General features: G+C 37.4%; 3 protein-coding genes across 3 annotated transcripts; all 3 read right to left on the bottom strand.

Annotated features, from left to right (window-relative positions):
• Positions 1-1,605: 1,605 nt before the first annotated feature.
• On the bottom strand, positions 1,606-15,552 carry LOC113505907 (organic cation transporter protein-like). Its single transcript, XM_026888779.1, has 7 exons — positions 15,265-15,552; positions 8,048-8,249; positions 6,087-6,187; positions 4,335-4,489; positions 3,558-4,202; positions 3,296-3,477; positions 1,606-3,022 (listed from the first exon to the last, which is right to left on the bottom strand). The coding sequence occupies exons 1-7, from the start codon at positions 15,417-15,419 to the stop codon at positions 2,882-2,884; spliced, it is 1,581 nt and encodes a 526-aa protein (XP_026744580.1). The 5' UTR covers positions 15,420-15,552; the 3' UTR covers positions 1,606-2,881.
• A 1,553-nt stretch (positions 15,553-17,105) lies between these two features.
• LOC113505763 (organic cation transporter protein-like) lies at positions 17,106-18,712 on the bottom strand. Its single transcript, XM_026888569.1, has 4 exons — positions 18,705-18,712; positions 18,403-18,557; positions 17,557-18,095; positions 17,106-17,495 (listed from the first exon to the last, which is right to left on the bottom strand). The coding sequence occupies exons 1-4, from the start codon at positions 18,710-18,712 to the stop codon at positions 17,253-17,255; spliced, it is 945 nt and encodes a 314-aa protein (XP_026744370.1). The 3' UTR covers positions 17,106-17,252.
• On the bottom strand, positions 18,539-19,798 carry LOC113505909. Its single transcript, XM_026888782.1, has 3 exons — positions 19,608-19,798; positions 19,180-19,387; positions 18,539-18,870 (listed from the first exon to the last, which is right to left on the bottom strand). Exons 1-3 carry the CDS (start codon positions 19,760-19,762, stop codon positions 18,766-18,768), a joined length of 468 nt encoding a protein of 155 aa, XP_026744583.1. The 5' UTR covers positions 19,763-19,798; the 3' UTR covers positions 18,539-18,765.
• Between the last annotated feature and the right edge of the window lie 6,297 nt (positions 19,799-26,095).

Raw genomic sequence — 26,095 nt, 5'->3', positions numbered from 1 at the left:
CGATTAATTTAAACTGGTATCAACTGTACGAAAGGAAAAGGAATTTCTCAATAGGATATGGTGACTTGCAAGCTTATGTACTTAGATAAGTCTAATCAAATATACCTACGATACATAATCTGTAAAATGTAATTTAACTATCTACTATCTTTTTATCTTTATACTATTAACAATCAAGATAAACGGAATTTCAAGAATTAATTCGTTTATTATAAATAATACGGTTCATAGATAAATAAATATTTTGATAAAATATTTGCTCAAGGTTATGGGGAAATGTCTTCCGTTCGAAACGGTTTATGGCTAGAGACAGGCAAAATATTTTGGGTTTCATGCCTACTCCTGAACAAAACTAAGAAGGTTTTACCAAAAAATCTAGTAAATGGACCTCACATTGTAATGAAAGGAAATCTAAACTGAATCCCAGTTCACATGTAGCAGATCAAATATCTATCAGCTACTAAGATTATTACGACAATTTGCTTATTGAAGCTTAGAAAAGAACTTCTAATATCATGTTCTCCTCAAAGTAAACCCGTTAAGTAGTCTCAGTAACCCTGAGATCACCCTCCTGTCAAGGATGAGTCGTTATCAACAGGTATCAATCGGGATTATAAATATTGTCAGTGATAACACTCATTCAACTGGTTTATGAGATAGGAGTCTACTACCGGATATTCTGACATGAAGGACGCCTTTCTAAGGTTAAACAAGAGATATAAGAGATAATCATGGGTTTGTTTACGTGATAAGTTAATAATTATCACCGTATCAGGTAAACACTAACTATCTCGATTGGACATGGAAAATGAATTTGTGAATCCATGAGAAATCCGGAAGGCAGATATGCTAATATATTTATCTACTGTTATCAATAAATAATTGTTATGGAAAGGTCGGGGATGAAGAGTTAGAAGAAGAAAAAAGGAAAAGAAACAGCTGAAAAAAATGGGAACAAACGCCACATGTTGTGTTTAGATACCAAGACACTAGATCTTTATCCACCGGGAGATTGCCGAATAGATTTAAGATACATACGAAGAAATGCCTTGTATTTCCAGGTATTTATAGCCGACCTTCAACTTATTGTAGTAAGTCATTAGACGCCATCCAGCTTCCTCTCAAGAAAAAGACTTACTGTTCTGCCATTGAAAAGTGAAGTTGAGAAAACCTCTGCAAAATAACTTTAGCAGGACGAAGAATTACAAAAAAACGTAGTAGCCTGCCCCTACTTAGTGGGTGCATCCATTATTATCTTGGCTGCCTTTTTCTTTTCAATCTCATGAGTTCACAGAGAGTTATCATCTCTGTCAATCTCAAACTATTAAAAGTCACCGTGACAAAGTCATAGTGGACGCTTTGTTTACCAATCTGGCTGGATATGATAGCACTCTGCAATCAAACTTAAATGACCCTTGTTTGGCAATCATTCACTCCTACATTGAGGTGTTGGATGTACGACTGATGGTTAACGATTTGCAAAGTCAAACATTGTCATGACGTGTAACTAGCAAAAAGATTATTTATTCGGCTTAGTGTGCAACTTTATCTTATTGCAGGTATCCAGAATGTAGAGTAGGAACTTACGTAATGAAAACTCAAAACATTACAACAGTATGTATAATTATTTAACAATTGTATTTCACACACTCCGCACGATACACACTAAAGCTTGATACTAAAAATCAATAAAATACTATACGTCAATACAAGTGTACATTATAATAAAGTTTTGCATCTCTTGAAATGCAACGAATTCGTTGCCACGTAAAATCGTCCTAAATAGACCTTGATTGAAGTTTGATTTATTCTTACAGTTTACATTTCATTAATAAATTATATAATTTGAATTACATATGTAATTCATATTTATATGAACTTTAAAGAGCTTTTCAAACAACAACTCTTCTTCTAAAACAATAATCTTCGTAGGCAACCGTAGGCTGGTTGACCAATATCTATTATAAATTTCTTTTCCTCTAGCATATTCGTAAGGAACTTTCAGTGTTGCAAATCTGACTAGCACTGGAGCGGTTTCAATACTTCATATGGATAAAAAGTTTTATTTGATCCAAGATTTTTGTTGAACTTGCCTTGTATCGCCGAACTTATACGACTTAAAGGGCACGTTATACGGACGATACTTCACTAATCTCAATCACGTTTCTTAACTATATGAATGGGATCATAAACATGCATATTTAAATGACATCGGCATAAATACTCATATCGGACATCGCCAAGAATCTAAAAGGAGTATGTCATGTACATATAAATTATCAAAAAAGCGAAATAAAAACTTAATCCTGTAGGTATATTAAAATATTACAAAAGATCATTTATATTTTGTTATTCACTGATTATATGATTATCATCGCCAAAACAAATTGGCGCGTGTTGCGATGCTAGAATACGTCTTTTTTGTTATAAAACTTAAATATTTACGTAACATAAATTATTATTTCTATCACAGGACATTTAGCTAATTAAAGACACTATAATCTAAATATTAATTACTACTACGTCCAATCCACTATTTCTAATAGATAATCTATTAATTTTAGATAACTACTCTGTTCATCCCTCGCGCCAAAGCGCCAAAGCTTTCATATCGATAGAAAATTGTTTTCTATTAGAAAAGTATTTGATAAAAAGTTTAATTTAACTGTGCTTACTTGTCACAACCGTTATTTATTGTCAGTTCTATTGGCTCTAACTTATTTATTTTGTGCTATGATATGTTAAACTTATCTCTTACTCTTACTAAATTACTTATGTATATTTAATTCGAACCTATACTTATAAGACAACACAGGCACGTGAACTGCCGCAGTCTACTTGAGAACAATGTTAGTATCGTAGGCAGCTGCTGCAGTTCCTGTTACTTCTTCATGTGCTCGGCCTGCTCCACGGTGTCTGGGAGCTGCGCCTGCAGCGTCTCCGGCGTCAGCAGCATCAGCAGGCCCGACGTGCCCGACATGATGCCGAAGATCAGGTACGGGAGGGACTCCATCACCGCCATCTGTTGATGTGACCGATCACTTAATACAAAGTATAATTGGAAAACTAGTTTCACATGCTTTTGTGTATAAAGATATGCTTTCCAGTTAATTTTTTTTTCGAATTACTTGTAAGTTGTGAAAAGCCTGAGATCAATCAAGAATTAGATCAAATAAAGATGCCTTTTTTTGTTATTCCAAGCCGCATTTCCTGGTGGAGTAAAGTTTAGTTTTGATATTAATAAATTGAATGTCACAGTGCCTAGATATCGATATTGTATATGAAAGTAAGGTACCAGTAGCGGTGTCTGCGGTGCGACCAGCGCCCCGATCCTGCCGATCATGGAGCAGAAGGCGAGCAGGCTGTGCCGCGCCTGCGTCGGGAACAGCTCCGACGTGTAGATGTAGATACTGCTGAACGCCATGCTGATACACAGCTTGCCAATCAGGTTCAGCGTCGTCTGCATCCACGGCAACGCTGTAATGTAAAATAATCTACATAAATATTTTAATAAATTAGGATCTGATCATTTCAAAGTAATATGTCGGTCGACTTACATTCTGGTACAAACGGCAGTGCTATTAACGAAACTCCACAAATTATGAATGCAGTCATGATGGAACTCTTCCTCCCGAAGCGATCTAGTGTGACCACACTGAGACAGTAGCCGGGGATCTCCACCAGTGATGTCAGGATGTAGTTGACGTAGCCGTTGCCTGACAGCGACACCGAGTTGATGGACAGTCCGTAGTACACAAAAGTAAGAGTGATCCACCAGAACGAGCACACCGAGAGGCGGAACATCAACGTCTTAGATCTGAGAACTTGCATGAACAGGGATTTTTGGGGTTCAGTTTTCTCAGGAGTCTGTGCATTTAATTGAGGTTTCGTTGGTTCGGGTTCCTCAACCAACATCTTCATGGTTTCAGCAGAGAGTTTTTTCCTATTCATGGCAGCAACTTTGAATATAATTCTCGCTGCTTCTTTTTTATTGCCTACACTGAGCAACCACCGCACACTTTCCTCTATGAGCCAGTAGTAGGAGATGAAGAGGACAGAAGGAGCGTAGATGACGACGAGGTAAGTCCTCCAGTAGGGGATGAGCCAGGCCACGCCGGCGGTCAGCACTTGTCCGAGCGCGAACGTACTGGAGATCAGGTTGCCGCCCAGCACTCGCTTGTCTAGCCCCACCATCTCGAGCGCTGAAATCATTCATTAAAACTTAATGAATTGATTGAATTAGTTAAAATTTCAAGCAAAATATACCTTAGTTCAAAGCAAAGATACTTTCAGCATAATTTCACGTTATCAAAAAGTACCAATTTAAAGCATACCAAGAATGAAGGCTGTGCTATAGACTCCGGCGCCGGCGACAGCCTCGAGGAACTCGAAGCACAGGTACATGATGTAGGAGGTGGAGAAAGATCGGATCACTCCCACCACCGCCGGCGCCACTGACGTCAGCACCAGAGCCGTGCGGCGCCCGAACCTAGAGACCAACAACACGTAGCTCAAAAGCATGAAAAAACTTGAAAAAACTATGCCGTACAAGGCATTTAGAAGTACCTTTACCAACCAGGCGTACATTAAATTCTATCAAGCAATTAATTCAGCCTATCGAAGCCCACTGCTGACCATAATCCTTCCCTAAGTTGTGCCACAACCCTTAAAACGGCACGTTGTAGAACGCCCTCAAATCAGAATGAACGATGTCCTAAAAAAGTAGCTAGCTCAGACTGGATGTTAAAGGTGGATGATGACTGGGTGTTATGTCGCAACATAAATTGAATATACTTTAGTTTAAAAAAAAAACAGCTCTCGTAAGTAACCAAGATTTTATGTTAAGATAGATTCATATAAGATTGCAGGCTGTCATCGACAAGTAGCTGTAAAATAGCTGTTGCGAAACCACAACCGATCGATGTCATTACCCATAATAATGATTGTAAGACCATGCTCTATTGATAGCACAACAATTATTTATCTCGTCAAGCCAGACCGACTACTAACATTTATTTAAATTAAAACATTCAGGTGTTACGACTGCCGTCTGTACACAATATTCAATAAATATTTTATAACTATCCTCAATTTGTGTTTAAATTGTAATCGAGTAGCAGATAGCCTTTGTTTAGACTTAGAACTATCATTCGTGGATCACAATGAATTGTCCTACTCGAGGATCGAACCCGCGACACGTCAATCCGTGCAGTAAATTGATAAAAAATGCCTATAGGTGAATATTTTATGTTATTTCTTTCTCTAGACAACAAAGCATTTCAGTTGCTTATTAGAGAGAATCATTAGCCACTTAAGTCTTAAGTAGGATTACATTTTGATGCGCAATATCTCTTCAAGATAATAACAATGTATATTTGTTACAAAGTTGTGACAAGAGCAAGGCCAATTAGCCACAGATTAAAAGAAACTAATATTTATTTTGACTTCTTAGTATTTGTACAGTGTTATTATTGTGTCTGAAAATTTTTACCTACATTCCAGTATCAGTATAAATTTTTCACTAAATAAATATTCATTTAAAGCATTAACTACAGATAAACGTTATTTGTAATAGATGTTTGAAAATAAATTCTTGCACGATATATAATAGTGGAAAAAGCCTATTCATTTATTTCGTTTATTTAGGAATTTACTGTTTGCAATTCAAGCTAGGTAAATGTAGGTAGAGTGAGCGCAATACAGGGTGTAGAGCAAGGTGTCGCTTTCTCCAGAACTCTAACAGTAGTGACGGTAGATGTCTTGAGTTTATGACCTACAGTCACGGTGAGGCAAGGCCTGCAGATGCGATGGCGGGGAAGGCACCCTGTCACTCGGTCAGTTAAGTGACAAGATGGAGATGGGTGCAGCGTCCTGTACATCCGTTCTTATGAGGAGTGAGGCATGGGTTCTTTACAGCCAGCCCTCGAGAAGGAGTCCAAACGACTTGGGGCAGTCTGACCACAGCATAAGCAGTACAAGGTGAGTTTTTTAGTCGGTGGAAGCTCGACATATCCCCTCGACGTGGGTTGAAGGCACTAGTGATTCACCCCTCAAAACAAAATGGAGGTTTGTATTCTACTACTTACGTATCAGATATGAAGCCGGTGATGGGCAGCGTGGCGAACACGCCGGCGACGTGGATGGTGCCCACCAGCGTGCGCTTCCACTCCTCACACGCCAGGTCGAACTGAGGAGACATGCAACAGGGATTTTAGAAAACTACTCTCAATATTTCAATAAACATTATTTGGTTGGAAACAAGAAATATTTCCAATATATAGATATTTCCGACATGTGTCTACTGACTGTTAATTTAATAGTTGTTTTAGAAACTCCCAATATTAAGTGACAAATTTAAAAACACCAACAAGTTTAAACTAGCTACCAACTGATAAATACCTATCGATAAGTTAAAACACGCGACTTTTAATTCTTTTCTCCATTTTATTATTTTTATCATTTATGGGAGGCATTCAGACAGGCAAACAATGACTCGAGAGACAGTCTAAGCCCATGAGCTGCAGAAGCTAAATAATACTTTAAATGGTTTGTCTAATTGTTATCATCTGTCTTGAGAGACTAGACAATGTTTAATCGTACTCGTGTCACGAGAAGAAACCTTGAACGATATTCTTTTTTGACAACTGACGTTGTTCAGTTGTTTTCTCTAATCAATACGTTTAAGAATTATCTCTGTAATATCAGACGTCTGTTTCATGCCAATATGTATCATATTACAACAGTACTAAGGTATAGTTCACGTAGAAACAACGAGGACTACCTATAGCACCTAATTAAAACACTTCAGTGTTATCCACCGGCACATCCTTATTAGACATCGTGTAGGCGAAATTAAAGATAATAGCCGAATGATGAACATCACACGATATTCGCATATTAAAATAATTTATTGCGTGTTGATATTAACATGATACGATATGTAATATACTGATAACAACTTAATTTGAATTTATCAGAATTTTATGCAACGGCATTGGTACAGTCGCTAACACAAAGGGTATATTTTTCGTCCACCCCAAACAAAATAATCAGTTTATCGATCATGTACAATTTTTTATACCATTGGAAAATAATATCAATAATTGCAACGTATAATCTAACTGATCAAGATAATATGTGACACACTCACACACGTTTGTCCTAAGCGGGGATCGAACTCGTAACACGTCACGTTTATCTGTACAGTCAAAATTGTAGCAAATTCAAAAATCTTTACCGTGATATTAATCACTGAGCCGCAATTCATAAACCCAAGATCGTAGTGTTATGTTAGAAAACTACTTGTTATTATGGTATTATATATTATAAGGCCAAAAAAAAACAAAAAAGACGAACATTTATATGTAAGTACTTTCATTTACAAAGTTACGATACCCATTAGTTATTTGCTAAAAATAAATTCCGCCAGACGGCGCCCTCGAATTTTGCATTATTAGAATAAGTGCAAAAGTGTCACAGGTGTGTGCGACTGTAGCAGGGGTAAGAAACCTTGTTGATTGCGAACACGAAACTGATAAAAAGTCGTTATCTTTTAATAATTAGTGCGATCGCGAGGGCGCGGTCATGAAACTCAATATTAGTGGGTGACACGGACGTGATCGAACCATGAACACTCCGATACTATAGGTTTCAGCGATATAGCGTTATCAGACACCGGGTCCTTTTTTCGAAAGAGAATTTAAACAGGAGATTGTCTAAAATATTATTATGCTGCCCTCTTCTATATTACTCGAGACTGGTCTGTCCTAAGCCATCTAATACCTATTATCCTGCTAATACCCTACTAATATTATAAACACGAAAGCCTGTATATATGGATGTGTGTTCCCCTTTCACGCAAAACCGCTGAACAGATTACTAACACAGAGGATAACGCATACGATAGTTTTCATCCCGATTTAAAGTTCTTGTGCGATCATTTTGAAGCCTGCCGGCTGGCAACAGCGAGTACTATAATTGACCATACATCTTGACACCTGAACTACCTTTCTTTTTTAAACAAAACTCTTCATCATATATCACTCACCTCAGCCACAATAGTGTTCTGGTTCTCGTAGACCCAGTGGTCGCAGGCCTGCGTCTCGTTGACGTGGAAGCTGCTGGGGGAGCACTCCCCGTCCAGAGGCACGAGCCGGGCGCAGCGCCCCCCGGCGTCTGGCAGGGCCCACGCGCCCCACCCGCCCGTCTCGAACTGAGGGGGGGACGTGTCGCATTCCGGTACTACACATCTGGAAATCAGATATGTGCTTAAACTCCAATGATAATAGCCATCAAAACTTAAACAATAAAAATTCAAGGTATTTCAATACTCTTGACGTTTATTTCGTTTCTGTCATTTGTTTTTTGGGGTTCTGTACCCAAAGGGCAAAAACGGAACCCCATCTATGCTACCTATAACTGAGGCCGAGCTGTCTGTCAAGTGTAAGCAAAGACAGCTACGGTTTTTTTTTACAGGAGACGCTAATCTTGATGTCTTGTGTATTGAATAGCAATAACATTAGAGTAAGATTAGGAACATTTGTTCTAATCATAATCGTGGCTCATAATATTATCGTGACGCGTGGCAGTCGCAGTTATTTCAAGTATATCAAATGTGATATTTATTTATTACGCAATAGCCAAAGCCAGTGTAGGCCGCTGACACATGTCACTCATATATAACTGTCAGGATAAAAGTATCTATGAAGATAAGTCTTTCAAAACCGGTTACTTATCCCATGATTACAATAAATCTGCTTAGTAAAATACCACATTTAAGGAAAGTTTACGCTTCTGTTTGATAAGATATGTGAAGGCCTTCCAAGTGTACGTGTAGTGTAGGTACCATCACTTAAGGTCAATGATTCAACGAAAACAAAAGCCATAAAAAATGCACACAACACATTTACGCGGCACAATACGTACACGTACAACTTGTAAGTAGATATTATAAAAAGAACGTGAAACAATTATGTATACAATAGTCAATGATATAGTATTCAGACTTGTCTAATAAAATGGAAAGGCGATCTTGCGGCTGCGGAAGTGGAAAAGACCATGCATTTATAATCCTTGTAATAGGTATACCCGCAGCATATCAAAGACATCGCTTGATATCAATAATGGCAGAAAATAACCGAACGCACGAAGTGGCTAAAAAATTAGAACATAAACGTACCGCGTTTTTCACCAAAAAACACTGAGCTAAACTTGATGAAATCTGCTTTAATAGATTAGCTGTAACAATTTCAACAGTTTAGCTATCGCGGTTCATGTAGCGGTGAACGACAGGCAGCAGTGCCTTAGAAATAGGGGTGTGTGCCGCTTTACCCGATGGAACCCTAAAATTACGAATGAAAGAAGTAGGTACTCTCAGAACGATCAACTCTTTGCTACTTACCTTATAAGAAGTGGCTCAATGTCCATTAAGAATCTCCATATTAGCGAACAATAGCTCTATTATTTACGAAGTCCACCGCAATGCCGATTACCCTGCTATGATACGAGGATATTGTTATACTATGATCAGCGTTTGTGTATCGAAGGTCGATACTATTAAGAGTAACTAAAGGACTGCTTAAACACATTACCTACACTGTGAATAATCCTGCTATAATTAATTATTGGACTTAAGTATATTGTTTTAATAAGGCACACGTATTTATCAGAACAGCCCTACTTATTCCAGGCGCAACAGGAGTCCTTAATCATAAGTTGACGTAGCGCAGGTTCATTTCATTTCAGGAGTTGTGTGTCAAACTAAACCAGTCAGGCTAACCCGATAAATACGATCATGAAGTATTTATTTGTTATAGAATAAGTAAAGATTTTCCGAGGGTACTGCTCATTATTACAGTCCCGCATTCTATTGCGTAAATTATACTTTAGGTCTCATACAGCAGTTTCCTTCATCCGCTTAGTCCAGAGTAATCCAGTTGTACCCCACTTAACCAAACCACTATTTGGGTCATGTTCTACAAACAGACACCTACGTGTATATCAGTCATCCTTAATGTCATAAGTGGTAAACATGTCCTGGTATATTCCAACTCTTGCGCAGTGCATAATTCATCCATTGTTAAATCCATTGAGGAGCACATCTTGAGACTGTTGTCTGGCAGGACGCGCTTGTTAGCCAGCGCAGCGCAACCCACGCACACAACTGTTAATGTCCTGAGTATGCTAAAATGTTATTGTTGGAAAGTAAAATGGGCACCTTGATACTATTTCAATAGAGTTCAGTTAGGAGAACGGATAATTGACAAAATCATTTTAAGATGGTGTGTCTCACGCTAAAGCAACTGTGAGTGAGGTATCGCGGTTTCGATACCCGTTCGTTAAAACGTATATGTGATCCACGCACGAATTATTGTCCTGTGTCTGATTGTCTTTATGGATGCGACTTGAATGTTTGTAAAAACCCTCCGGGAGACATTCTTTAGTCTTGGAGTCGTATTTAAAAAGGGAAAATAAAAATAATAAAAGTGTTTTGTCAAACATACTCTGGCAGTTCAGAATGACTAAATAAATCCAGTCATATATATTTTTTAATAATGGGTTCCAATTGCTGACCAGTTAATTGTCAGTGTACTTAGGCATGAGCTGATTGAATAAAATGCCCGTAAGTCGTAGTACTCCTACTATGATACTGCTATCAAAACAGCAACATTAGCGCGTGGGCGGCTACCAGAGTTGCGTATACGCACGCATGACGCGAGCACGCGGCGCGGCGCCCGCGCATCTCTCCACAGGATGACGGTGTTGATATACTCAACTACCTATATATTACCTACAATAGGTCACTGGGGTCTGATATCTTCACGGTATGAATACTGTAAGAGATAAATAGGATTTAAATTACTTATTACTTATTTCCTCAAACATTAAATTACACAGGGGTTTTTTAATTGATACGTAGTTTGTCTAGAAACTAGATAAAGCCAATTGATATGCTTTAATATCTGAGAATTAATATTCGTGTGCTAAGAACGCGTGTAGCGTCATATCTATACTAATATATAAAGCTGAAGAGTTTGTTTGTTTGTTTGAACGCGCTAATCTCAGGAACTACTGGTCCAAATTGTAAAATTATTTTTGTGTTGAATAGACTATTCATCGAGGAAGGCTTTAGGCTATAAACCATCATGCTGCGACTAATAGGAGCGAAGATACAATTAAAAATGTGAAAAAAACAGGGCAATCATAAATCATAACTTATATCTTCTACCCACGGGGACGAAGTCGCGGGCAACAGCTAGTTTAAAATAAACTTACCTGATATGCAATATCTAACTAATAATTATTAATAAGACAGGCCGATATTTCATATTATCGCCAATTTTTTATTGAGACATTTTATTGACTTCATTGATTTAGTGTGATAAGCTCCATAGCTTTTCAACAAAAAATATCTATTGATCAGTATTATCGTGTGCAGAATAATCGTCGACCACGCGCCTCAGGCAGCCGTCCACACACGCAATATCGGAGATTACCTTCTAATAGGTGATAATGGCAAGATACCAGGTTATTGTGGGCTAGGATTAGTACCTGGCACGCTGCGTAACCATGACTGGAGAACATGAGCTATACCAACATCTCGTTACTGTTGTGCAAGCGAGACCATGGGCTAGAGGACATATAGAAGCTTCTCCCTCCCACAATGCAACATTCTTGCTTTTAAACTTAATGGTTGACTTATGTGAGGGTGTGTTTGTACCAAATACTTGGGCACGACGAAATTGAAATAGTTTGTTAACGATTAACTTTTTGGAATATATACAAAATATAAAAAAAGGTAAATCTGTCTCACTATTTAACTTGCTGGGGCAGCTCGTTACATGGTGCGAGATCCGGGGCTAAATATTTTTTAGTTCCGTACAAACAATACAGATCATAGCACGGCTTGTGTGAGCACATTCATCTTAAGTTATTAATTAGGGAACCGTAAATACAAAATCTGTTCTTTAAACAATGAAATGCAAATTATGGTAAACATAATGCTAGAAAATCGTGCTTTTATTTATGTTTATTGCTTATATTGTATGTTTTATTTATCCTTATGCCATTTCAAAAGGTGACACAGATATTATGAAGCACCTTTTCATAATACATTAAAGTTTAGTTTGTATATATAATGTTGCACATCATCTTTAAGATACTACTTAGTAATAATGCTAAAATACGTTTTATGGTGTGTTTTCTTTAAATAACTATTTATTTGTAATATGTAGAGTTTGTAAGTCGAAAGGTATGAAGAAGACATTGTCAATTCTATATTCACAATAATTAAAATAAGGAAGCGTTTTCTTCCTTATTTTAATTGTGAAATTAACTATGTAGATATGTAGATTTATGGTGATGGCATCCTTAGGTCACTACAAACAAGGCTTACGGCATTGTGGTCAAGGCAGGCAGAACATCGTATGGCGAGCCTATAGCCTCGGTTCAGGGTTCGAAACCCGTAATACTAAAATATAATGAATAACGGATTCCATTTAAAAAAAAAACTTCTTTTGTGAATCCCGCTCTGCATCTCACAAACATTCAATACACATACAGAATAAGGAAACTTACTATAACAGGGCTAATCGTCCGATGTTTACAGAATTATTTACCTACCATGCAGGAATCGAACCCAAAGCGCGTGCAGTGGTAATAGGGATGACGACAATTTTTTTTTGCAGTGTCCCTCTTGTAGTTTTTTGTTAAATAATGGATACGTATTTTTTAATTTGTCCCGCAAACATAAATTGACCAAATTACAGTGAATGAAACTAACGCGTTACGTCACGATTGTGTATAAATTTTACCATATCGTTACGTCACAAGCCCCCTGTCCTAAACTTTAAAACAGTTAATCTTTGTCAATTCTAGTTTTTCTGAAAAAGAAAAAAATACGTGTCTAATACTTTTCAATTATCTAAGTGAGGGACTAATGAGATTTTTTCTTTTTATACCCAGTCGTCATCCCTATTGGTAAAGTGACATCCACGTTACTGCTTGACTTTCCTTGTCTCACATAATTTTGAGAAGAGACATATTATTTAAATATAAGTGAATAATAAAAAACACTGTAGCAGTTCTGTTTAAGGAAAAGAAGTTTATATATGTTTGGTAGTTTTGTGAGATGTATTCATAATTTTATTTTTGTTTTGTCTTTTAGTGCAATAAATATAACGGTAAGAAACAAATGACCCTGTTTTGACTTCAATAAAAACACTTCAGAACGAGAATAATACAGGTTTCTTTACAAGAAAAAATACAGTAATTACTTATTATTATTTTATTATAATTCGAAAATACGAGACTTGAAACCATTATAAACATTGTTTATACCTTTCAAGGTCTCATTTAGTATAAAAAGAAGACATTTTTTGTTCTAATTAATAATTTTACGTTTCAGTTAATCTTAAGTTAATATTCTATAACTGACATGTACTTACGCATATCTACGAAATCAAAAAATACAATGGATTTTTATGCACGGTACATATTATGGGGCCTTTTCAAAATTATACGTAATTATTCGAAGACATCTCTTCAGAACGGTAACAGAAAATATAGTCACCGAACCGAACGGATGTAGCTAGATCAGAGAGTTTTGCAAAAAGCGACATCTAGAGGATTTTATTTGACCTCGTCAACCCAATTGCCCAAAACTCGTTATGACGTAAATGGTCGCCTATCCACGGACCGACCTATCAAACGTACCTTAACTTGTCCAGTTCTGTAAACTCGAACACGTATAAATAATTAAATTATTTAAATAGGTTCACAAATTGTCAGACTTGACAAAACCGTTCCGGTGCATTGGGTAGCGATTGAATGTCTACGTCTAGTGACGCGCGTCGCGGCCTCGCAAGTGTACCGTGATGATAACAGTTCACATCTCCCGCGACCCGCGAACAAATACAACCTCCTTCCTGATTTGACACTTACTTCAAAGAAAGTTGTTTAAAGAAAATTTTTTGCTAAGGTTTAGATCAGAAAACAGGTAAACTAGCTTTATCTCTCTACCGTATTTAAATAGTCTAGATTCCTGGTGTTTTAAGTTTCTCGATCGTCCTACATTTTACATTCCCGCTACTACCCAGCTAGTTCACTCTGTAAATGTGATAAAACAAAAAAAGGGATCTTACGGGAGTGGTGGGAGGTTGAACGTGAAACGTTACCTAAAATATGATCAATCGATATTTTGACACTAGTGCTTAAGCACCTATGTTATCAGATATTATAAGTAATGGTAGTGAATAAGTGGATTTAGCAATCTGATTAAAATCGCTTCTGCCTTCCTGACTTAATAATACTATGAGTCAGCAGCACGCATGTACGTACCGAACTAAGCTTAAACGAAGACCTTTCCTCGAATGCCTCGTCACGCAAGTACCTGTATGAGTGATGCCACTCATGTTAATGTTATTGTCCTTGTTGCTGATACCCTAGACCTTCCTTCTTCCTTCCTTCTAATTGTATGTACTTCAAAAGGAGCGGATAAACCATTTGATGGTCATGAATTATTTTTAATACATACTACCGTTTTTATAACATACTACCGAAGCGAAAAAAAAACTTTGTTTAAGCCGGTCCCCCCAAAAGCAATTGTTTTTCTGAAGCGTAACTGCCTGATAAGGTCTCTCCCCTTATTGCAAAGCAGTAGATTTTTTTCTAATGTTCTTTTATTAAAAATAAAGCAGTAAAATGGTTTCATCTCTACGAATTGGAGGTGATTTGGGGATCTTTTTATTTGTTATGTGATGCCAATAAAAAAAATATTATAAATTCTCTGTAAGTGCCGACGAAAAGCTGTTTCATCTGCACGCTTTTTTCAAGCTTTTTACGAAAGAGCAGCCTTAAAAAAGTTTTCCAATCAAGCCACTATTCTGTCTAATCTAGGTACACGCGTAAGAAAGTGCATCACGCACGCAGCCGCAATACCTGTAGGTACCCACATGTAGTCAACACGTAACTTGTTTGATGTCGCAGACACTTTCTACTGACCTTACTTTATAATTAAAAACCTTAAGCTATATCTCATACTTAGGAGGCAAAATAACTTATCTGTTTAAGTAATACGCAATTAATGAGTTTTGCACAACAGCTGATTTTCGAACCAAAAGTTTATGACAAAACAATTTTAAGTTAACCATCGTAGATAATCAAAATAATCAATTTTAGCGCAGCTACCTACCAAATGAAATTAAACCAGATTTTTACTTTTTATTTTTGATATTTTTTTTCAGTGTCATCAAAAAAAAGTCTTACCTGTAAGGAATTTCGCCGGCGGCAAAAATGTACTGACTGTTGTAGACAGCGCTGAACAGTATAGTGAGAAGGATCCAGCAGTAGTTGCGGATCTGGTAGCGGCCGAACTGGCCCAGCTCCTGCAGGATGGCGTCCAGGTCCACAGAGACCGACATGGTGCGGGGCGACGACGCGCGAGCGCCGCGGACTGCGAGCGTGTGGCGCGGCCGGCTGCTGAGACACGCCGCCACTTATCGCGATACTAACGCAGACCACAGGTGTACTCAATGTCACGGCACTCCACACTCTGAGCCTATCGCCAGACTTACACCTTATCGGAACTTAATCTTTCATTGGAGCACGTAAGTAACCTACTATCGAACATGTGGTAATCCTGAATATATCATGATGCGATTAGGTCAATAAATGTGCAAAAAATGCGTTTAACAATTCAGTTTCAAGATGACATGTCTTAAATAATATTGTCAATTCAACTGTATGGATATTTCGGCGAAACTGTGAAAGTGAACATTCACTCAGCTGTTTTTGCGCAACGTCTCGAAGGCAGGACGCCGGACAGTAGCTAGCAGACAGTTTGGAGCGCGTGTGTCTGTGAGTCTGGTAAGTAAACATAGTGTATTTGTTTAGCATCTGTCACTTTAAGATGCTACAAGAACGAACTGTTTATAAGTTTGTTTAAATAAATAAATTGACGGATACGCTTAACTCATTATCATTTGAATTTCGGTAGTTTAGTGCTAAAGAAATAAATACACTTACTTTGTCAATTTTTTTATTAAAATCTTCATCATTTTGTGTCTTACTCATAATATTATCATGGAACCTCAAATGACTGCAACATAGAAGTTATTTTTGACACGTACGACACGTATTTAACACAATTGTTTATTGAAAGTTTGGATACACTTTAAGATAGAAAGGTGGATATTAATAAATGCTTCGCGTTTGGTTTTTTAAGCAATGCTAATAAGTCAATTAATGAATACCTATAATCGTAAAAATGACGTCCTTTCCTTATTTAATTGAAGTGATAATAATTTAAGACGATAGCTGTCACCTCATGAACCTTGTTGCGATATTATTGTAAGATACCTCATATCTACCTCATTTATAAATTACTAAGTTTAAAGTCAAAATTACTGAACCACTTTATATTAATCAAATTTGGGTTTTCAAAATAGAAAACTAAAATTGAAACAGTAAGTCTCAATAAGCGGGATATGGCCACACTTGTTAGGTCGCAAAATAACTTTACAATTTGGTTAAACAATAATTGCTGTCCCAGATGGAAGACTGGGAAATATGGAAAGAGGAGAAAGTGATATTTGGCCAGCAGAAGGATGAAAATGGGTTTATAGCAATTAAATATTAATTATAGTGACTTATGACTAAACAAATGAGGAACTCCAAAGATCTCAGAATTATAGTGACATAATTAAAATGATCAATCTATGAATAATTATTTAAAATGAAAAAAATAAAAACAATATAAATTTGATAATAACATTCATGATTACGAATCCATCATTTGTAGATATTACATCGAATTCACCTTAGACATATTAAAAATAAATTGCACCTATATAAAAATCTGTCCTTTGAATCAAGAAAGTTTTCAGTAAACTCATGAACCTGAATGAAACCTTGAAATCAGGTTCTGTTACGAATCCTTCACAATTGTCAGAGTGTTTCTTCGGCCTCTAAAACCTTCTTGTGGTAGGTCAGTCAAGCATTGCCGTTCTACACAGGTTATTAAAGCTTGGTCTCCAAGTCCCTGATGATGTCAGTCTGCCTGGTGGTACGCGGCGCGGCCATGTTCTCCGCCTGCGCCACCGTGTCGGGCAGCTTCAGGTGCAGCGTCTCCGGCGTCAGCAGCATCAGCATGCCTGCCGTGCCCGCCAGCACGCCGAACATCAGGAACGGAAGTGACTTCTGGTAGCGCATCTGTGTGTGCAAGCAAACCCTCATAAAAAGCACATTTTATAAATTTAATCGTTATGAATAAAGCCAGAATGATGAATAGAGAATACCAAGAGCGGCGTCTGCGGCGCGACCATGGCGCCGATGCGGCCGGTCATGGAGCAGATGCCCATGAGTCTGTGGCGCGCCGTCGTCGGGAACAACTCGATCGTGTAGATGTAAATCGAGCAGAAGATCATACTGATCATCATCTTAGCACCCAGCGCCAGCGCCATCGTTACTTGTGCTAAAATTAAAACATTTTCAGTCAACTAGACCACCACCTTAAAAAAACTTTAGAAAAATTAAAAATAGAGTGATCTCAAAATATTATAAATTAAAATTAAAAATTAATAATGGAAATTTATAATTAAAAAAAATCTCACCGTCGGTAGTCAACAGCTGAGCAAGAAGCGATATACCGCACAAGAAAAAGGAGGTCATAAGAGAGCTCTTCCTGCCAAATCTATCAAGCGTCATGACGCTGAGGATGAAGCCGGGGATCTCTACGGCGGACATGAGCATGAAGTTGAAGTACTTATTGCCGCCGAGCGACACTGAATTAATGGATAGCCCGTAGTAGATCAAAGTGGCGGACACCCACCAGAACGAGCACACGCACAGCCGGTACATGATGGTCTTCGAGTGCAGCACCTGGCTACACAGGGACGGCTGCTTCACGCGCACGCGCACTGTCCTCCTAAGCACTCTCCTAGGGAGCCTCGTCTGACTGGCTACGGTCTGTTTATGATCAACCAACATGCTGAGAGCTTTAGGTGATAGCTGAATATTATTCATTCTTGCGGCTTTGAAAATAATATTCACAGCTTGTTGCTTTTTTCCGTGGCTTAATAGCCACCGCATACTTTCGTCTACAAATAAATAATAGAATACAAACAAAAACGATGGATAGAAAATGATGATAGTGTAAGTTCTCCAGAAGGGCCAACACCATGCGGCCACAGCAGACAAAAACTGGCCGAGAGCGAACATGCTTGACATTAAATTGCCAACAAGCACCCGCATCTTAAGATCCACTATCTCCAGAGCTGGAACAATAGCATAGTAATAGAAAAAAAAACAAACGAGTGCTGGATAATATGAACTTATGTACCTACTTATTTTAATGTTTTCAGATACCATTACGTAAATGGACTTGTTACTTTAGGAAATACGGACCCAAAATAAACGCGGTGGTGTATGTGCCGGCGCCGACGAAAGCCTCGAGGAACTCCAGCACCAGATACACGATGTAGTTGTTGCAGTAGCCGCGCAGCACGCCGAAGATTGCCGGAGCCAGCGACGTGCCCACCAGGGCGTGCTTGCGACCGAATCTGAGACACATAAGTTATCATAGGCGCGATTCTTGGCCATCTTAAAATATTGTCCAAAATGGAAAAGTAAATAGGTATACCACAATATATCTAACTAATTGGTTTTAAAGTATATGTTTTCTAGGGATAGGCAATTAAAATGTTTACCCGATCATCTGACCTGATTTTTTGTATAAAATAAAATTCCAACTACGTACTAGGAATGTACTTACATATCAGACACGAAGGCGGTGGCGGGCATGGCGGCGAACACGCCCGCGCCGTGCACCGTCCCCACCAGCGTCCGCCGCCACTCCTCGCACGCCATATCAAACTAAACGCGATACATTCGCCACATTACTAAATGGAGTCGAACCAATCATCCATTCACATCAACAAAGCTCCATTTCCAATAGTTCCTAACTTAATAAATGCCTACTTAAATTCTATCAGTTACTCGGGATGTCAAATAGTTCTTTTCACGCCACTGCACGGCCGTTACCTTGGCAGCTATTGATCGTACGTTCTACAAAATATATACCTAATTGTAGAAGATTCCCGAGTTGATTTTATAATAGTTTACAATCTCTTCTCTTCTGAGCTTTACTAATAGGTTCTTAATCTTTATAGACAGTTAACTTGCCTCAGCAACTATAGTATCATGGTTTTCGTAGACCCATGAGTAACAAGCTTCGGTATCATTGGTGAAGCTAGCAGCATCGCAAGTCTTGCCGACCACGCGGTGGCGGAAACATTCGGACCCGAGCGGACCAGGGGCAGGTAAAGCAAACTTTCCCCAACCGTTCGTTTCGAATTTTTCTGGAGTTGACTCGCACACCGGCACTCGGCATCTAAAAATGTAATGGCGAATTCTAAATCCTAGTGCTGTTTTGCAGTCTGACTGTTGAATAAGGAAGTCGGTTTATTCCATTCGTAAGCCCGAGCCCCGCGCAACTCGCACTAGCTCTCACGGTCATCAAACAGATCTTCCAAGGTCGAGCTCAGAACGTTCAGAAACGAAATGGATGGATTAAATCTTTACTTTGTTATATACATCCACTTTTATCTGACCTGTAGTCGACCTGTCCGGCTGCGAACACGTACTGACAGTTGTAGACGGCGCTGACGATGATAGTGACAGCCAGGTACAGGAACACGTATATCTGGTAGCGCTTGAAGTCCCCAAGCTCGCCCAGGATCGTCTCCAGATCCAACTCGTCTATCATCGCGTTGCCTCAAGTCCAGCCCACACACTTCAAGCAGTCGCGCTGCATTTCCTGAACCTCCAACTGGTCCGGACTGCTCCGGACAGATCCGCGGTCATACGTAAACATAAGAACAGCAATAAACTACAATGACAGATATCCAAGCTTCAGGTTAAGTTACCACTAATATAACATAGTTCGAAATGACTGCAACTGTAAAATTTTATGTTGAAATAAGGACTATTAGTCGGCAGTAAACAAGAAATCGAATGAAGGTAACGTGTACTGTCATGTCGAAGACAGCGGCTGTCGTCATTATGTAGGTACACAGTAGAGAAAAGGTCTATATAGATATACGATAAACGTGAAGTCCTCTTCAAAATAGTTTTTAGTTACAGCACTTCAGAAGCAGGTCATTCTTTTAAAACTGTTTCAGTAAACATACACCTGTCTCGGCAAAAGTCTGACCCGATAAAATAGTATTGATAACAAGAAATCTTTGATCAAGTGATGACAGCTTATAAGAGTGATCCAAGTTTGGTCACAACTCATTATTGGATTCAATTATCTAGAGGAAAATGCTGGATGCTGCAGCAATACCTTATCCAACTAAGCACGGAACGTCACAATAGTTGCGCCCGTTGTCGAGATGTACGACTATACCTAAAACTACAATTTAACAATTTATCAAATACTTACTCGAGAATAAACGTTACACACTTGTTTGTGTAGCATCATTTAAAATGCACACACAAGTAACATTGGTGCTAAGCCCAACACGTGTCATCGGGAAAATTTAAATAAAACACATAATTATGTAACATAATAATTATTATTTTTTTAATATCCTTAAACGTTTTATATACAGTCAACATCGAATGCCAAGAACAACATCTACAACGTAGTAAAGTACACAAGAGCACAACAGGTTTATAAACGTATTTATATATAATATGTATACATCGAGTTATATACACAGGTCGCGGGCGGCGGGCGCGGGCCGGCCCGGCTCACTAGCGACACCTGCGGCGGACCCTACGGAAACTAGTGCGGGACCGACGCGGCTAGCTACTGATCGATACAGTCACGATAGAAAACATCTGAAATACAATACAATAATATCGTTTTATTTAAACTACAACGACCGACAATAAATATTACATTGGTCTTTAGATTACAGGGTTATACTATACAATATTCATATGATGAGAGTTCCGGCCGGCGGCGCGCGGGCTGCGCCTCGACCACTTGCCTTTATAACGATTAGTGAACACTAGGAAGGGGTAGAATTAGACAACACTGACACATACCTATCACTTTTCATAGATGGCGTTATTTGGAAGATTTCTCGACACAGATTCCTACAGTTTCGTGGTAGTAGAAACTCTCGGAACCCGCACACGAGAAAGTTTTGATTGAATGGAACAACATACATTGGACACATGATGCAGTCGCGACATTGACTCACGTTTAACAATTGCCGAGTTACTGCATCGTGTGCTAAAATATACATTTATATATGCCTTCACTTACATAATAACAGAGTGCTACATTTCAACAAATTGCATAAAATAGATCCTTAGAGTGGTACAGGCAGCTACAAAAGCGTTTCACGACATAACATGGTTACGGCATTATTTTATAAACATTACAAGAATTATAACAAAGCTTAAGAGAAGTCAGAATATAACAGGTATATTGGCTAAAGTAACACAATGTTGATCAGAAGACACATGATTAATAAAATAGTGGGTTTTATTAACTTGAGAGCACTTCTGTAGCCGACTGCACAGTCTGATCACAACCGAGGCGATTTGAAGCACCACAACACATTGTTTATGAATATCGATATGTTGACGAACAAGCAAAAATATACGCTCAGAATCCTAGCCCTAGCGGCTGGAAAACATTGTCTTTTAATCTATTGTCTAAACAAATTTATTTTGCTTTGTCTAAATAATCCTCACAGGTATGTATAAGATTAATTATTTCGCTATCTAAGCTTGTTTAGGATAACAAACGCTGATTAAAATTCTTGACTTTTGATACAAAATTAGGCTCAACCTGCGCAATTATTTAATAACATTAATATATTACAACTGTTTACAGTTATATACACAAGAAAATAATCGAATACAAATTAAAAGTTGCATATGTCGACAGATTGAACGCTTTATAATACAAACATAAGAATACAGTTACGTCGGTATTTACACACACATTGGCACTCCAATGTCTACGTTACACTCGAGAACACTACACACACCTACTATAAACGCGACACAAATTATTGACAGGATTTAATCACAAGACCACGACCAAAGATTTATAAATATTTTGGTAAAATCGATATACATGTTTATCGATTACTCGATTAAAAGACGAATATTTTGGAAGGATCAAAAATATTCGATTCTAATGCCTTAAAGATTATTTCAGGTCACAATCGCTGAATGTTAGTTACTATTTTAAATATCATACAATCGATGCGAAAAGTTGTCTTGTAAAGTATATGTATAGGTAGTTGTACCTACTGACGCTGCTAGCTAATTATCGAGCGGTTACGACTCAGTTACGAGCGGCTAATAGCGGCATTATGTTATTTTCAGGGTTTACCTTGTTACGCGGCGCAATAACTACACGGTTGATACCATGAAATTATACGTTCAAAGGGTTATCACTTGAGCTACAATACGAAGTGTAGGAGAATAATTTTAAACATTTTCTTCCTTTTCCTAAAGAAGCTCAGGTATTTCCCTCTTTTTATATTACCTTTATTTTTCTGTTAATACATGTTAGAATAGGATTGTTTTCATAGTTTAAGACAGTAGCGTTGACTTAATCAACTATTATTTTTATCATTAAAAACATCATTTCGCACCGCTTGCCCCCAAACTTATGTAATACGTACAGCACACTGGTCCTACCACCACGCTAACACCACACTGACACCCGTCCGCCACCACACTCCTACCACACTCCCACTCCACTTACAACCTATATTACCTCTATATAAACATAGTGTAAACGATACACACTCCTATACCAACCTGCTCTACCAAATTCGCTAACGTTATTAAGCCTTAACCCAAAAACGGTATTCGATTGTGTTGTACAACACTGGCATCAAAAAGTCATAGATTATGTATGCCAAAATGGTAGAAAACATAGGTATTATTTACTTTTTGAAATTGTAAGCGAGATTTCTATGTAATTAAAATCTAAATTAAACACAAAAGCATTAAGACATTGCTTGAAATAAACAATTCATCTTGAATCACAAGCTGGCTGCTTGGTCCAATGTTGGCTGAAGAACATCAATACCATATTGGCCGACCGATGAACCAACACCTTGACCTGACTGTCACAAATATTCTGCTCAGGGTATATTTCTGTAGTCTATGTTATTTACACTATGTAGCGACAGAGCGCAAACAATGTGACAAGGACTAGCAACAATTAAATCTATCCAGGCGTACTAAAGTAAAATAGTTTATACTGATATGCGCAATACTTATTAATAAATGGCGATGAATCAAAAGTCTTAGCTAACGTGGAAATGAGCGATGAAGCTTGATAAGCCGTATTCTTTGGCGGCAAATGTTTGCCAAATATTTGTTCTATGATACAATATGAAAACTTGTGATATTGTAGGATTTAGCTAATAAGTGAGCCAACATTTGCCGACTATCGAATACTCTGATATTAAGAAGTAATATACCTAATAAACATTATACACCATGCATTAAGACTTAAAAAATCGAAGGATTTTTTTTATTTAAATAAGTCAGAATAATAGCACGGATACACGGTGCAAAAATATTCCTCAAATTGGTCTATTCGTTATAGTAAATAATTTAATCGCCTAAACCATACTTATAACAGCAATATTAATAAAATATTTTAAAGTATTAACAATATTTAAGCTAAAAATCACTTGACGATATATTCCGATTAATTTAAATGATGATAATCTAGCTAAATAAGAAGGTAACTCCCGCAAATATAAGTATGGCTAACATACATGCAAGACACAATCAAATATATGAAACCATTGGACGGGACTCGAAAACTTTAGAACATTTAAACATTAGTATTATATTTTGTTGGATTTTGACTTAGGAACCTCATTTTGATCGTAGGAACATACACGTAATAGACTTCAGTTACCTTTTAATAATAATTACATATCTGTATATGACAGTTCAGCTATGTTTAAATGCTCTAAAAGAAAATGCATAGTAACACGAATCTTTACGATCGAACGCATTGATATTAAACCTAGTACACACACACACGTACACACAGGGGTCACGTGAACACAGCACACTCACACATCTTCGCTGTACCGATCTGTTACTGATAGGAAACATTCATTAATATCCGAACTCTTCAGTATGAGTAAATTGTATTTTATTATTATTGAAGCCCACAAAATATGTAGTCTCGTTAAATTCTCGCTAAACCTTTTTAAACACCGCAAATTGCAACGATTTACTAAAATCAAACTTATTCCATTTACACAAAAATCAATGTACGCTTAACAACCATATGTTAGTACGAAGATGAATGTGAGATGAGCCCAACAACCGTCAGTTTACACCTACAAAGGGAGATGTATTGTCTAATAGGTTAGTAACAGTTTACTGTTCGTATCTAACGTACGTGATAAACGTATCCCCTCCCCACCCCCACCAGTTGTCATTATACTTTAGAAGAGAGAAACTTTAATGGTATATTGTACATCGTGACTTATGGGCGTGAAAACATAGATGTATTAAATACAGTAAAGAAAATTGCAATATACAAACTTTATACAGATTGAATCAACACAAGATAAGTATTTTGGATTGAGACAGATATCGTAAAATATATACATTTATACAAACAGAATAATAATATCTACAGTAATTCTCTCAGCGTTAAAAATGCTAAGCCACGCATTAGCTTATTTGAAAATCATATGAAACAATTTCGTATGTGTAGGAGCAAAAAGACAAAAGAAGAATTGCTTTAAACGCCATCTGGCTGTGAATGATTTGATTTTAAATGTTTGTTATGATGACCATAGTTAAATATCACGATGTATAATAAACCTAGTGGCCTACCACTACCTCTTAGGAAGGAAGAGAGCCACTGCTATACGCCATGTAGTTTGCTGTCTCGCTCACACAATTATATCACTCTTCGACGTAGTGGTAGAGTCCATGAGCCTACATCAATTCCGAGGCTACCTAAACAGTAGTCAGTCGTAGGGTAGTAGGTACTACTTGAATATAGATAGCTACGTATATATAGTTACACTGGCAACACCGACTACATCAGCACAGCACTACATTATGCCTATATTATTCGCTACGTTTATTGTTTTATTTCCTACCTTGTTCCAATTTAGTGCTTTACACTTTTATATCTGATTTTTTTTTTTGGGTATTTTGTCATAATTTTTGAATGATTTATCGATGTCATATATTTTTAATGTTAGTGATATTTTTTGAATAATTTTTATACTGTGAAGTCCGCAACACATTTAAATATTTATCTGTCCACATAATGTAACGCATTTGGGAATATGTTCTATTATCTCGACAGACTATTACACACACCAAAGAATACAAATTAAAGATGTCATGTCAGGTGACAACATCGTTACGAATAGACACGATTCGTTGTAGCATTCGAAGATTATACAATGTACTTGAACACGAAGTAGTATATCATAATAATATAAGTACTATGTCGGCAGTTTTGTTACCCACGAGAGACTATCCACTATTCATTCATTATTTCTACATTTGATTATAATTTAGAACTAGGACAGCGTTCAAGAACTTCTATTGTGAAGATAATACTTTGATATAATCTTACTGAATTATTTATATAAATATAACTGCTTTATGGCGTAATATTTTTTATCGATAAATATATTTTTATTTAGGATTTTTCTGTATTTACTTTTTTATATAAATATTACTTTGAATCTTCTTTATCTGTATAGGGTCACATGGTGCATATTTAACGTAAAGATATTTCGGTGGCAGTACTACATGTATCTCGAGTTTTCATTAAAACTGGTTTAGTTTAATACTAAAACTGAAGTTTTAGCTAGTTTCGACCTGATTATTATCGTTCTATATAGTTTTTATTGTTTTGCAAACATGGAGCAGTGAACTAATGGAGTATTTCTTGTAAAATTATTCGAATAACGCTTCTTTAAACGATACTCTTCAGTAATAGTGCAGCATGTTGTTGTGGCAATAACATGAGGTAGATGGATCTACTAAATATTGTAGTTTGAAATCACGGCAACAACAATAATATGGATGAATCGACAGAAGAGTTAGTGCAGGGTGG

The sequence above is a fragment of the Trichoplusia ni genome, chromosome 27, assembly GCF_003590095.1.
Source record: "Trichoplusia ni isolate ovarian cell line Hi5 chromosome 27, tn1, whole genome shotgun sequence".
NCBI classification, from domain to species: domain Eukaryota; kingdom Metazoa; phylum Arthropoda; class Insecta; order Lepidoptera; family Noctuidae; genus Trichoplusia; species Trichoplusia ni.
This window is presented reverse-complemented; position numbering and strand designations above follow the sequence as displayed.